The 13,187-nt window shown below is 42.4% G+C and overlaps 1 protein-coding gene and 1 long non-coding RNA gene across 6 annotated transcripts; both read right to left on the reverse strand.

The window, feature by feature from the left end:
* Positions 1-3,321: 3,321 nt before the first annotated feature.
* Positions 3,322-6,795, reverse strand: LOC133560412 (high mobility group protein B2-like). Of its 5 annotated transcripts, none has more exons than XM_061912896.1 (6): positions 6,634-6,789; positions 4,972-5,049; positions 4,557-4,715; positions 4,319-4,470; positions 4,062-4,236; positions 3,322-3,997 (listed from the first exon to the last, which is right to left on the reverse strand). In XM_061912896.1, the coding sequence occupies exons 3-6, from the start codon at positions 4,704-4,706 to the stop codon at positions 3,872-3,874; spliced, it is 603 nt and encodes a 200-aa protein (XP_061768880.1). In that variant the 5' UTR covers positions 4,707-4,715; positions 4,972-5,049; positions 6,634-6,789; the 3' UTR covers positions 3,322-3,871. The 5 variants fall into 5 exon arrangements, with proteins under 5 accessions (XP_061768880.1, XP_061768876.1, XP_061768878.1 ...); XM_061912892.1 differs by lacking the exon at positions 6,634-6,789 and adding an exon at positions 5,285-5,332; XM_061912894.1 differs by lacking the exon at positions 4,972-5,049 and having other exon boundaries at positions 6,634-6,795.
* Positions 6,796-8,104: 1,309 nt separating this feature from the next.
* Positions 8,105-11,771, reverse strand: LOC133560414 (uncharacterized). Its single transcript, XR_009808443.1, has 3 exons — positions 11,665-11,771; positions 11,213-11,538; positions 8,105-8,450 (listed from the first exon to the last, which is right to left on the reverse strand). It is a non-coding gene; the product is annotated as an uncharacterized LOC133560414 (long non-coding RNA).
* Between the last annotated feature and the right edge of the window lie 1,416 nt (positions 11,772-13,187).

Genomic DNA, 13,187 nt, shown 5'->3' on the forward strand with positions numbered 1-13,187 from the left:
ACATGGTAGTGTGCTGGGGGGGCAGTACATCTAAGAAGGACAGCTCCAGACTGGAGAAACTGATCAGGCGGGCCGGTTCTACAATCGGAATGAAACTGGACTCACTGGTGACGGTGGCAGAGAAGAGGACTGTGGACAAACTAGTGAGCATCCTGGATGATGCCAGTCACCCTCTGCATAGCGCTATCAGTAGACAGAGGAGCATGTTCAGTGCTAGACTGCTTCATCCCAAGTGCAGGACTAATAGACTAAAAAACTCCTTCGTCCCACACGCCATTAGACTGTACAACTCCTGTCTGGGGCGGGTGGTGGGGGGTAACAATAACAGTGCAATACGTTTTCATAACATGGTCACTACTGCCTACTTTCTCTTGTTATATTCTTATTTTACTGTTATATTTTTATCCCCACTCCCACTGTTGCTTTTTATTTTTTATTGTTATTGTAATATTTATCTATTTTGTTTCCATTTAAACCCCCATTATTTACTTTTTTTAAATTGATCTCAACTCTGTACACTGCTGCTGGAATTTTAATTTTCCTGAAGGAATCAATAAAGTACTATCTATCTATCTATCTATTCCTAACCCATAGGGTTCAATGTGATGTCGGTCCACCTTTTGCAGCTATTTCAGCTTCAACTCTTTTGGGAAGGCTGTCAACAAGGTTGCAGAGTGTGTTTTAGGAACTTTAGACCATTCTTCCAAAGGCGCATTGGTGAGGTCAAATACTGATGTTGGTCGAGAAGGCCTGGCTCTCAATCTCCGTTCTAATTCATCCGAAATGTGTTTTATTGGGTTCAGGTCAGGACTCTGTGCATGCTCGTCAAGTTCATCCACACCACACTCTGTCATCCATGTCTTTATGGACCTTGCTTTGTACACAGGTGCACAGTCATGTTGGAAAAGAAAGAGGCCCGCTCCAAACTGTTCCACAAGGTTAGGAACATGGAATTGTCCAAAATGTTTTGGTATCCTGGAGCATTCAAAGCTCCTTTCACTGGAAAGCCCAACTCCTGAAAAACAACCCCACATCATAATTCCTCCTCCACCAGATTTCACACAACGCAATTCGAAATGCACCGTTCTCCTGGCAACCTCCATACCCAGACTCGTCCATCCGATTGCCAGATGGAAAATTGTGATTCATCACTCCAGAGAACGCATCTCTACTGCTCTAGAGTCCAGTGGTGACGTGCTTTACACCACTGCATCCGACGCTTTGGTATTGGACTTGGTGAGGAATGGCTTAGATGCAGCTGTCTGTGTACTGTAGGTGGGCTAATTGGAAGGTCAAATGAAGTTTGGAGCTCTGTAGCAACTGACTGTGCAGAAAGTGACCTCTTTGCACTATTCGCTTCAGCGTCCGCAGACCTCTCTGTCAGTTTACATGGCCTACTTGCTGTTGTTCCCAAACTCCTCCATTTTCTTATAATAAAGCCGACAGTAGACTTTGGAATATTTAGGAGCGAGGACATTTCTCGATTGGATTTGTTGCACATGTGGCATCCTACGACAGTTCCACGCTGGAAATCACTGAGTTCCTGAGAGCGGCCCATTCTTTCACAAATGTTTTTAAAATGTATATATGATTGTAAATACTTGTCTAATGGTATTATCAACTGCCTATAGATGTGATTATTATTTGTTATACTAAATAAAATACTAAATAACGTGTTTTGAAATCATAAGTCGATTTGAAAAGCATATATTAAGTAATTTATTTTGGAATATCTTGTCACATGATCAGACGTGTTCGATTAGAAGTAAGTTTTTTTCTGTCAAAATTGAAAAAATATATTTTGCCATAAAGATGAAGTGCTTTATTGACTCCAATTTTTGTCAGGCTCGCACAGGCCATAAAAAACTGTGTGGCAGGCCACAAGGGCCTTGAGTCTTACACCTGTACTTTAGACTGTTTTTCAGCATGACAACGATTTATTTCGTTTAGTACTATTACTCAGTGGCTTAGTGGTTAGAGTGTCCACCCTGATATTGGTAGGTTGTGAGTTCACACCCCAGCCGAATCATACCAAAGACTATAAAAATGGGACAGATTACCTCCCGGCTTGGCACTCAGTGTAAAGGGTTGGAATTGGGGTTTAAATCACCAAAAATTATTCCCTGGGCCTGGAACCGCTGTTGCCCACTGCTCCTCTCACCTCCCAGGGGGTGAACAAGGGGATGGGTCCAAAGCAGAGGACAAATTTCACCACATCTTGTGTGCGTGTGACAGTCATTGGTACTTTGACTTTTGACTTGAAAAAATATAACTCACAAAGAAAATGACAACATAACTACCAGTAAATAGACTTTAGAGAGACAAACCTTAAAGATTAAATCAACGGTTTGTTTTTGAAAAGGGTCCTATGACTACTTCTGGTGCATATTGCGTTACAGGGGAAGAAATGTCTCGTTTCAATTCAAACTCTTTATGCTTTGCATTTTGAGTGCTGGAGTGTGTTCATGCTGACCTGAAAAAGTACCACAGCAAGTACCCGGGTGAAAACACCACAGATCGGTGTTAGATATCCATCCATCCATTTTCTACCGCTTGTCCCGTGGAGGCCGTGGGGGGTGCTGAGGCTCAGCTGCATTTGATATATCCACATTTATTCACATTAAGTGATTATGCTTTTTTTTAATCCTTGTGCATGTTTCAAATTGTTTTGTCTAGATATTAACTGTGTACAGGAATTACAATTAGGCCTATTGAAGCAATTTTCACAATCAATGTGTTTCATTTGTATTGTTATGAACTACATGGTTAAAGTGGAATTGGACATTTAGAGCTTTAATTGATGTTAATGGATCTCAGCTCAAAAGCACAAGTGTACTTACCTCTCTTAATTTCTCCCAGCATGCATGGCTGTGGGGGTGGTCTGTTGTGCTGCTCTTAAGTAACCCCACCCATTGTCTTTTAAACACACTGCCCCTTCCGTTCGCCACCAAATAAGTTGGTTATAATTTTGACACTCGACCGAGAATTCAAAAAAACATTTTAAAGAAATTTTAATTTCTGGTTTGTTTACTTTTCAGCATCGATGCGGTGATAACTTGACATCTTTGTACAATCAAGGACTTGCGCAGTGGTGGCATGCTAGCAAGCAGAGCTAGGCTAGCTGTAGCAAACTAAGCCAATAAAATGAACGGACTTAACTGTGAATGGACAATAATTTGAAGTTGGCGACAAACTCAAATATATTTTGGATGTAGTCATCCATAGTTCGCATGGCAGCACCCAGTCATTGACAAGCTTAGCATAAGATGAAGACATGCCATCAATGATTCTCATGCCGGTTCAAAGAAAAACTGATGTGTGTCATTTTCCTCATTTGTTTTATTATAAAAGTTGTTTCTACGTTGACTGTGAACAAAAAATAAAAACATGACAATGAAGAGTCCACGGTCTCCATGGTAACACACGTAAGCATGGCTGGGGAGGGGCTGGTGGGCGTAACCATGGCAACAGGGGATGTCATCCTCCTCCGACACTTGTAACATCCAATGACCTCATCTCACACACACAATCAGTCATTTATCCACAGTGTGTGTTTGTTTACGTCACATGGTCAAGCTGATCTGTGACCTTTGACCTCTACGCACGACACAGGAAGCAAGAAGCTTAAGTAAAAAATTAAAAACACAAACGAGGACAATTAGGACGACAGTGTCAGTCCATTGAGGGGGACAACACAAGTGCCTCTGATTGTGTGTGTTTATCTGTAACCGCGCCTCCTGTGAAGCTCCGCCCCTGCCACTTTATAAGCCAATCAGCAGCTTGAAGACGTATTTTCTCTTTAAAAAAAAGTTGTGTGAAAGATCTGAAACTTGACCTCACTCCCCACACACACGCACACACATCTTTGTCCCTACTCGTCATCGTCATCCTCTTCGTCGTCGTCCTCACCTTCATCCTCCTCTTCTTCCTCGCCACCCTGAGCGGATGACCCAGGATTCCTGGCATACGAGACGCCACCCCGATACGCCACCATATCCTGGGAGACAGAAAGTTGACAGGTAACACTTGTCTGTTCAGTGAATGTGTTGTGTGTTTCTTACCCGGTCGTATTTCTCACGGAGTTTTTGCGCCTTCTCTTCGTAGGGTGTCTTGTCAGACTGCGTTAGCTTACTCCACATCTCTCCCAGTTTTTTGGCGCAGTCTCCTATGGACAGACCTGGGTACTGCTGCTTGATGCTGGGACGGTACTCGCCGCAGAAGACGAAGAACGCCGACCTACATAAACCAGAGACAGACAGGTCCTGACTCTGAGAGCTGAGGCCCCGACTTCCGTTTTGTGGTGCACAAGTGGACTTACGGTGGCCGTTTGGGTGCGTTGGGGTCTTTCCTCTTGCGACCTCTCTTTCCGAAGCCTTTGGGCGGGACATAGTCACTCATCTCCCGGTTGTAGCGCACCTTGTCGGCCTTGGCCATGTCTTCGAAACACTTCTTGTCACTGGGAGACAGACCCTGCCAAAAAAGGATCATAGGTCACAGGAAAGAAGTTGCAACCATGTTTCCCTCTCCTGCAAACATCTTTGACCGCTTCAACGCACCTTCCATCGCTCTGAACACTTCTTGGAGAACTCTGCAAAGTTGACCGACTGCTCTGGGTTCTTCTTGCGGTGCTCCTCTCGACACGTCTGTACGAAGAAGGCATATGCAGACGTCTTCCCCTTGGGCTTGTTCACATCTTTTCGCATCATAGTGGCGGCCTGCTGGGACGACAACATACACTAAGGGTTGCATTCACACTTGTATTACTGTCAGTCTCGGTTAATAATATGCATAAAGTGACGCCTCAATCAGAAGTCCAAAATCTTTCATTTCAAATACACTTGCAGAACTTTAGTTTCTTGGTCAGACTTTTTACCAGGGAAATGCGACAATGGGGCTATAAATATGAAAAAAGACGTCACAAAGGATACAGCATTTCTAACAACGCCAGCAAACTGTAATGAGCAACATCACCTCTTTGTTGAAAAGAACCAGGTACAGTAGTCCCTCGTTTATCTCTGTTAATTGGTTCAGGCCGTGGTAAATTATTTTCTGCGACACATAAATCATAATTAGATTCGTAATGAGTTGTATTGACCGAGTATGTTTAACACAAGGAATTTGACTTGGTGCTGTGCTCTTAGCTCAATGCAAAATGCTTATGACCTTCTAAATTCATTTCTGGACATTATGAGAGCCCTTTAGACATGAAATAACAACCTTTAAACTATTTTAATCCAATACAGTAATGCTGTCTGAAGCTGCCATCAATGGCCATGATACTAACCAGCATGCTGTGGTTGGCTTGGTCTCCTCTCATGGCCAATACTATTATTGATACCGTAAATTAATCCAACCATGTTTATGTTTGAAATTGCGTAATTAAGGACAAAACATTTAAAAAAAAAAAAAAAAAAAAAAAATGTAATCCCCAAAAATCTGAGATGTGGCGAAGATTAAATATTTAAAGCGCAGTGTGGCGAAGGATGACTGTATATTTAACTGCTGTATTTAGTTTGGCTGATTTTTACTTAAGTTTCTGTCGGGTGGTGGTGCTATTCATCTCCTGCTTTTGATGCTTTGGTGCAATCGGCGTTTACACTTGCCTCACTTGGGATGCAAGTTGATGGCAGGCGGGTGTTGACACTCCACCACCCAAACATAGAAGAACAACCAGATTAGAGTCTCTTAAAAACATGCTAAAGTCAGTTTTAATTTTAAGAAATGTTCGTAAGAAGAGGTTGAAAAGTGAAAAATAAAACATTTTAAAATATGTAATGTGTAGTACAATAGTAAAAAGTGTAAAATATGTTAAAGTAATACCTCACTTATAAATGATAAAGAACAAAGTTGAACCTGTACGTGACATTCTTATCTATAATAAAATAGGGAGGTCAGGTTAACACTCCGCTGAGGGCCAAAATATGGCCCGTCCAGCATTGAGGCACCTAACAAAGGACCGAAAGGTTCCATTTTCTCTCAAGAGGCATAACGGGGCGGCCTGCACCCGCACGACGCAGGCCTTGCCGCGGGGGATGGAGTGATGCGGCCGGCCAGCCGCTGTCCGACACTGAAGAAGCGGCGTCTCGGACGGGGCCGACTATTAGCATTGGTTAGCAGAATGTGGCTAGCTGCAGCCAGAACAATGAGCCACCATTTGCTTCCCGCCCTCTGCAGCGCGAGCCTCCCATCCCCCTCTGCGACGTCACAACAGGCGTTTGGAGCACAAAGGCGCAGGAAAACACAACATTAGCCACCGCGCCAGTTTGTCTTTTCATATCCCGGCGGCAAAGTAGCGCGTTTGCAACGGAAAGGTGATCCGCGGTATTAAAAGTTGCGCATTTTCAAGGACGGGATGCGGCTATGCTCCGGAGATTGAAGAGTTGTTCCGGGCGACGCAGGCTATTTGCTGGCAGTCAGTCTTCAAAATGGGCGTTTCTTGGTCACCACAACACGACTTCAAGAGTCATCAGCGGACACTGGCGTGAAATGACAACAGCAAAGGGACATTCAGGCTAACGCGGTGTATTTTGTCTTCTTTTTGGCCGCTCCAAGCATGAGTTGGAGGGTCAGGAGAGGAGCGATGTGCCCCGCGTTCTAACCCGCGTCCCCTACAATATAGCCGGCTGTACTCACTCGTCAGGGGGCCGGCGACAGGCGGAAAAAACACTCGGGACCGGGCTTCGGCTTTTTAAACACCCGCTGTTTATTGTTGATGTCTGGTGGCTGTAGCGGAGACTGGACCGTCGGTTCACTTTCAAACTGGGTCGAGCTGAAGACCAGTACCGCCCCCAGACGACGCCCCCTTTGTTATTCCAACTCAAAAGACAGAAACGGGGCAGTCTCACTGGGTGGGGCTTAAGCAAAAGAATATTTTTTTATTGGCTGACAACATTGCCACTCGTCGACACTGGGCGGAAATTAATGTATCGACGAGGCGGGTCCAATTGATATCGTAGTGTGATTGGCAACATTGACTGTCCATCAATTTATTGGACCACACAATGAAGAGTAGAGGAGGGGCTAACCACATCAGGCTAATAACGTCGTAGTCACATTACATTGATGTCTAAAATGGCGTCGACAGAAATATTTGTTTATGGAGATTTATAGCGTGACCGAATTTCTGAAACACAGACCGGGCATTTTCATGCATGCTCAATGTGAAAAAAGATGAAAACATACCTCAATATTTCATAGATGTGTCAGTTGTATATTCTAAACAATCTTGTTTTAGCTCCAGTTTTCCTATTTTCGTGAATCAAAATATTTTTTGTGTGTCTTTCTTTACCATGTACATCTATTATATTATAAATTGATGTGGCAAGATTTATTATAATATTCGGCCATTTATCTTCACTTGGGTAGTTACTGGAGAGATACGAGTATGTGCTAATTGTTTATTTTTTGTCTGTTTCTATTGGGGGCATTATGAACTGCAGAGAGTGAAAATATGTTCCCCTTGTGGGATTATAACTATTGCAATAACAATATTAACTACATAATAATAATATCATGCCAGACAATATTGGCGTAATGTGTGTCAAGTCGTGTATCATTTGAAAATGTAGGGAAATCAAAATAAACATTTCGTAAATTATTAGACGATTAAACCAATTCCATATCTGAACAAAACTTTCACAGCTGCTCTCCATTGTACTGTAGGTGACAGAAGAAATTAGTGTAATAACTAAAATATGAAAAGAATAATTTTACAATTTGCCGAGGGCCAATACAAAATTAGCCGTGGCCTGTAAATGATCCGCAGTGCGATCAGGTGGCGACTTGTCCAGGGTGTACCCCGCCTTCTGCCCGATTGTAGCTGAGATAGGCACCAGCGCCCCCCGCGACCCCGAAAGGGAATAAGCGGTAGGAAATGGATGGAAAAAATGGATGTAAATGATCCCTGGGCCAAACTTTGCACACTTCCGTCCTAATGTGAAATTCTCCAGGTGTCACTCAGTCCATAAAAGGCAGGTGGTTCGATTCAGATATTAATAGCATCAATATCTGGTATCAATCTGATACCAGAGGTGGTATCTGTATAAAATCCAGGTTAGTGTGACGAGATTGCTATTCTCCAATGTTTATTTTAACAAATGTCTGTGTTTTTGTTGTGTTTTTCATATTGTTACATTGTTGATATTGTTACATTTACATGCTGTTCACAAACAAAGAGAACACATTGTTAGACACAACAATTACAATTGTATGTGATTTATTGTTTTGTTGATACTATTTCATTGTCTTTTATTGTGCTTATGCATTGTCACGTATATGTTTGTTGAACAATTGTTTTTATTTGCTCTTAAATCTAATAATAATTTATTGTCGTGTATTACCGTGATGTTGAGGAGAACGAAAGGAAGGACAAAACAGTAGGACAGTCTGTGAACAGGGTAGGGGGTCGAGGGGTAGGAGCGAAGCAGCGTAGTACGTGTCCCAGCAGGGGTCTAGGGGACACAAATGGAACGACAAGTCATCAGAACGGGGATTGCACTGCGGGAGAACAAACAAGGAAGTCAGAGATGGAGGGAAACCGCAGAGAGAAACAGAGAGAGAGAGCGTAAGGCTTCAGCTTATGGTACCCCATTCAGAAACTAAGTTCCCGCCAGGATCCTTGGGTTCACTGGTCCTTTATTCAGCTCCCTCTCATCAGGACCAGGTGCGCTGATTGCTGATCGCCCACAGCCTTGCTAGAATGTGGGCGTGACACAGCCGTGGGCGTGTCCCGAGGTGCAGCAAGCAGAGCGCAAAGATAAGGGTGCATTGAAATGCGCCCCGGCCGTGACAGAATGGCTCTTAAAAATATCACATTCATCATTCTGTGGAATACAATCAGACCGTGCAGTTTCTGCAGCGATCACTTTGTAAAATGTTGGTTTGAACATTTCACTTATTTGAGAAACTTTATGTTATGTACTCCAGATTATATTCTCTACTATCTAGTTAATGTTTGAGGGCAGAACTAAAAGTAAAGAAAGGGCAAGAGATCACATTAATTTGTTAGTGTTCATTTGTGGTTGCTATGCCTGAATATAACTTTGAAGACCCAATTGTGCTAATAAACTAACGTCACGCTAAGTCCAAGTTATAGATATTGTAATTTTTGGTCCAGTTCATCGTGTTTTCGTTGTCCATTTTTATAACATAAACTAAAAGCTTAGTTGTTATTGTGCAGGAAAGCCATGCGCTTTATTTGACATGGATGACCAAATTATAGTGTCTTAGGAGATATTTGTTAGCATCAATGTATATCCTGTGTAGTAATAATAAACGAGATGTGTAAATCTCTCATAGGTTTAACAGCATACTGAATCTTGATATCGCTTGCAAACATTGCTAAAAAAGAGGGAAATCAATAATTAATGAGACACGTTATAAACTTCACACCACAAAAACAACTGCAGACATTAATTTTAAATTAGACTAATATTTCTAGAAGGAAATCAACTGCAAACAAACATGATTTTTCTCCATAGCGTCACGATCGCAGCAGCATGGCACTCATCATGTCAATCAAATACGGTACTTAGCAAAGCACAAGTGAGTCCAACGTTTTCTTTCACGTAATAATGTAGCAGGGGTGGTAGATGATTCCCTGGCCTGTCCTGGGACCAATGGTCACTACCAGTAGGGGCGCTAATGAGACTGTCAAAACAAGTGGCACATCTGTGGTCCCGATGGACTTTATTGGGCTTTACTAATTCCTTTCTTTCCTGAAAGTTTTGGCAACTCTATTAGCTGGTTAAATGTCAGAGATAATTTTATTTTGACTCTACTGCACAGGGACCACTGGTCTCTGCATGACAGCAACTCGATCCGACTTGCAGTTCAATAATATTAACCCATATTCACAATAATTATGAAGTGGTGTGATCCATCCATCCATCCATTTTATACCGCTTGTCCTGTGATCTCATATATATCAAGCTAAAAGAGCTAACAAAATGTCCAGAAAAAAGGAAATATTAAGCCCATTCAAAGTCATTAGGGACCCTTACCATGAATTGCTTAACGTGGACACCAACTTAAACAAGTTGAAAAACGTATTCGGGTGTTACCATTTAGTGGTCAATTGTATGGAATATGTACTGTGCAGTGCAATCTACTAATAAAAGTTTCAATCAATCAAAAAAACCACAGCTGTTTCACTTGTCATGACTAATCTACTTAGCGCCCCTATAGTAATAGGGATAAATGATTATTAGCAAATTATCTCAGCGGTTTTAGAAAAGGGTGACACACAATGGACTTTGTGGTCAGACGAGAGGCTGAAATAAAAAAAAGACCCAAAAATAATAAAGAGTCAATGATAACAATATTATTGGACATAGAAAAGGCGTACAATATGTTATGGAGGGAAGAGGTAATTATACAATTATACAAGATGGGGAGGGGAGGGCAGGGGAGGGGGTATTTAATTGGATAAAGGATTTTTTATTAAAAAGGAAAATGCAGGTACGATTTAGTTCGGTTTTGTCTAGACAATATGAGGTGAGAAATGGGACACCACAAGGTAGTGTTAAACCAAGTCCAATGTTGTTCGATATTATGTTATGTTATGAAAATGCAAAGAGCGATCAATGAGATGGTGGAATGGGGCTGTGATTGGGGATTCAGATTTCAGTGGAGAAACCAAAGGCCATGGGTTTTTGTTTTTTTTACCAGAAAGAGAGTCGTACAAGGTAAGAATGTATGGGAAAGAGATAGAAAAGGTAGAACAAGTTAAAATTTTAGAATTTGTATTTGATGCAAGACTAACAGGAAGGGACATTCACAAAGTCAGGTAGCAGGCGAGCTGTGTAAGAGTGCAGTGGCCTTGATTAGGTCAACGTTTGACTATGGACAGTGGCAGAAAAAGTCAAAGAATATTTTCAACATAACATGCAGATACCTGCAGCCGGGCTTACAAGTTTCAGCACCATGGAGAGTGACTATGTCATTTTAACGTCCATCAAACAGACATGATGTAGCAGCTATAACAAACCAAGAAGACAAAAAGAAGGCTATGTGGCCCCGACCAATAAAACAACACTAATTCAAAGCAGTTCGGCACCCCGGACAGTGGCCACATTGTTTTGTTGTGATGTATTTCAACTAGTAAGAGCGCGGTATGGGCTAGTAGCTTAGAGTTTAGTAAAACTGACACAGCGGCCCACAAAGTCAAGTATACAAACACAATTTCAAGATGAAGTAGTACAGGCCTACTCACTGTTATTTGAAGGGCATACAAAGAGCCCTGGGCTCCCGGAACATGTCCATGATGCTTTGTATGTCCGTTTTCTTTGCTCTCTCGTACTCTACAGACAACATGGCAAGTCCACTCAGTCTCTTCGGTCCCATTGTGCTCCTCAAGTTGTTTTCAATTAGTTCTAACATGCAGAATGAGCGCCCAGGGGTTGCGTTGAGTCAAAAATAAAATGAAGGCGGTGCAAACCTCACTGAATGTTGACGTTACTGCTGGGTGGTTGACAAGGAGCATTTTAGCCAAATGCACAACAGATTTTTCCTTTGGCATCCTCATCCGTGAAAGAGGTTCTGAAACAAAGCAGCTGGCCAGGTAAGCTTAGGCCGATGTCCCGACTTTAATGCTCACTAAGCCCGCCGTGAAGCTTGGTGTAGCTCCTCATTTCCTACTTGCATCAGTGTGTTGGGGTGAATTACCTTGATCATATGCACAGTTCCATTTAAGCTGGTGAATCTTCAGGGCAGTTGCTGGATGGTAATGTCAAGACAAGCATTGAAAACGTTCACCCGAAAGTTGGTCTCTGCATCAGAATCAGAATCAGAATTAGAAATACATTAATAATCCCCCAGGGGAAATTAAGATTTTCAGAACAATCCCATTCAAGAGCAGACAAAAATTACAGGGAGAGAGAACAGGATCACTGACGGGTCCGTGAGGAAAGGTGACTGTCTTCAGAAAGTTCATTCAAATGACGCTTAACTTTTCTACCTCAGTTTAAGGCCTTACTTTTTGAAAGAAAAAATCTATTTAATGACTTTTAATACTTTTCAATGCCCCGCTGAAACCCTGTTATAGTGTAGCACAGTATCATAATTGTTGGAATTTATTTGTTACTTGGAAATGCGGCTCCCTGATGCTGGCCGTGTTGGCGCGTTTGGTGCATATGAATCGCTGGCAACCACGTTGGGTTCATCTCCATTATTTTGCTTGTCCTTGTTCTCATTTTTTGTTTTGAATGCTGGTTACACCAGAATTAGATTGACACTTGGTAATAGTTAAAAAGACGAAGAAGAATGTAGATAACGTAAGTCAATTCATTGAGAACATTATAAAAAAGTGTGAAAATTACATATTGGTGGATACAGAAGGGGAAAAGCAACTCAGAATGGGTGTGACTGTGTTTGAGGTAGCGGTGCCAAGAAAAGGAATCAGAGTGAACAGAACAAATGACACAGTGGAAATGGTCGCAACGCAGGTGGTATCGAAGTGGGTGTCACTAACTAAGAAGGATTAAGTGTTGATTTGCACTTATTCAGCTTCTGTGCTGGCTAGTTTATTATCTTTTAACACAAACAGCCATCAAGATATTTTGTGGGAAGTGTTGCAGAAATGTAAAAAATCAGAAGAGAAAGGTTCAGTTTTTCAAGACCTCTGCGGTGCTTTTTGTGGACTTCTGTATCTGCCTCCCGGGAGCCTTTTGGCCATGGAGACCAGCTGCTGGGTCTCTGCTACACCAGAGTCAGTTTGGAGAGACTGGAGGAGATGCGGATAAAGACACAGGGCTGCGGAGCTAGCAGTGAGCGCCGGGACAGACAAGCTTCACAGTGTCTTGGCTGAATGAGCAGGTATCGGACACCTAAGTCTTCTTGGACATATCCTCGCTCATCCATGCGGACTGGACACTGGCCGAGAGTTGTTTGGCGGCCAAGAGTGGAGTCGGCTCTCTTGGTTGCTTTGTTGGGTCTGCTCCTGTCTCTTGCCTTACTCTCTCCACCCCAGTAGACGATGGCGTGGAACACCGCAGAGGCCACCACAGTGTATATGTTTCTTTTACTTTTTATTCATAGCTGTATGTAGAAGTGGTTTGTTGTATCAGCCCTGCTGCTTTAATGTCTTTCATGTCCTTTATTTTCTTTGATGTTTGATGTTTCCCTCTTACACACATGTAAGAGGAATCTGTACTATGGTTATGAGTCGTTTTTTTCCCCTTGGGCTCAGT

This window comes from Nerophis ophidion, linkage group LG10, assembly GCF_033978795.1.
Source record: "Nerophis ophidion isolate RoL-2023_Sa linkage group LG10, RoL_Noph_v1.0, whole genome shotgun sequence".
Lineage (NCBI taxonomy): Eukaryota > Metazoa > Chordata > Actinopteri > Syngnathiformes > Syngnathidae > Nerophis > Nerophis ophidion.

Coding starts and splice junctions, on each gene's coding strand:
- LOC133560412 (XM_061912892.1), bottom strand. CDS start 5,317: ATGAGAGGAGACCAAGCCAACCACAGCATGCTG. Junction 5,050..5,284: donor AAGCCAACCACAGCATGCTG/GTTAGTATCATG, acceptor TATGTGTCGCAG/AAAATAATTTACCACGGCCT. Junction 4,471..4,556: donor AGTGTTCAGAGCGATGGAAG/GTGCGTTGAAGC, acceptor CTTTTTTGGCAG/GGTCTGTCTCCCAGTGACAA.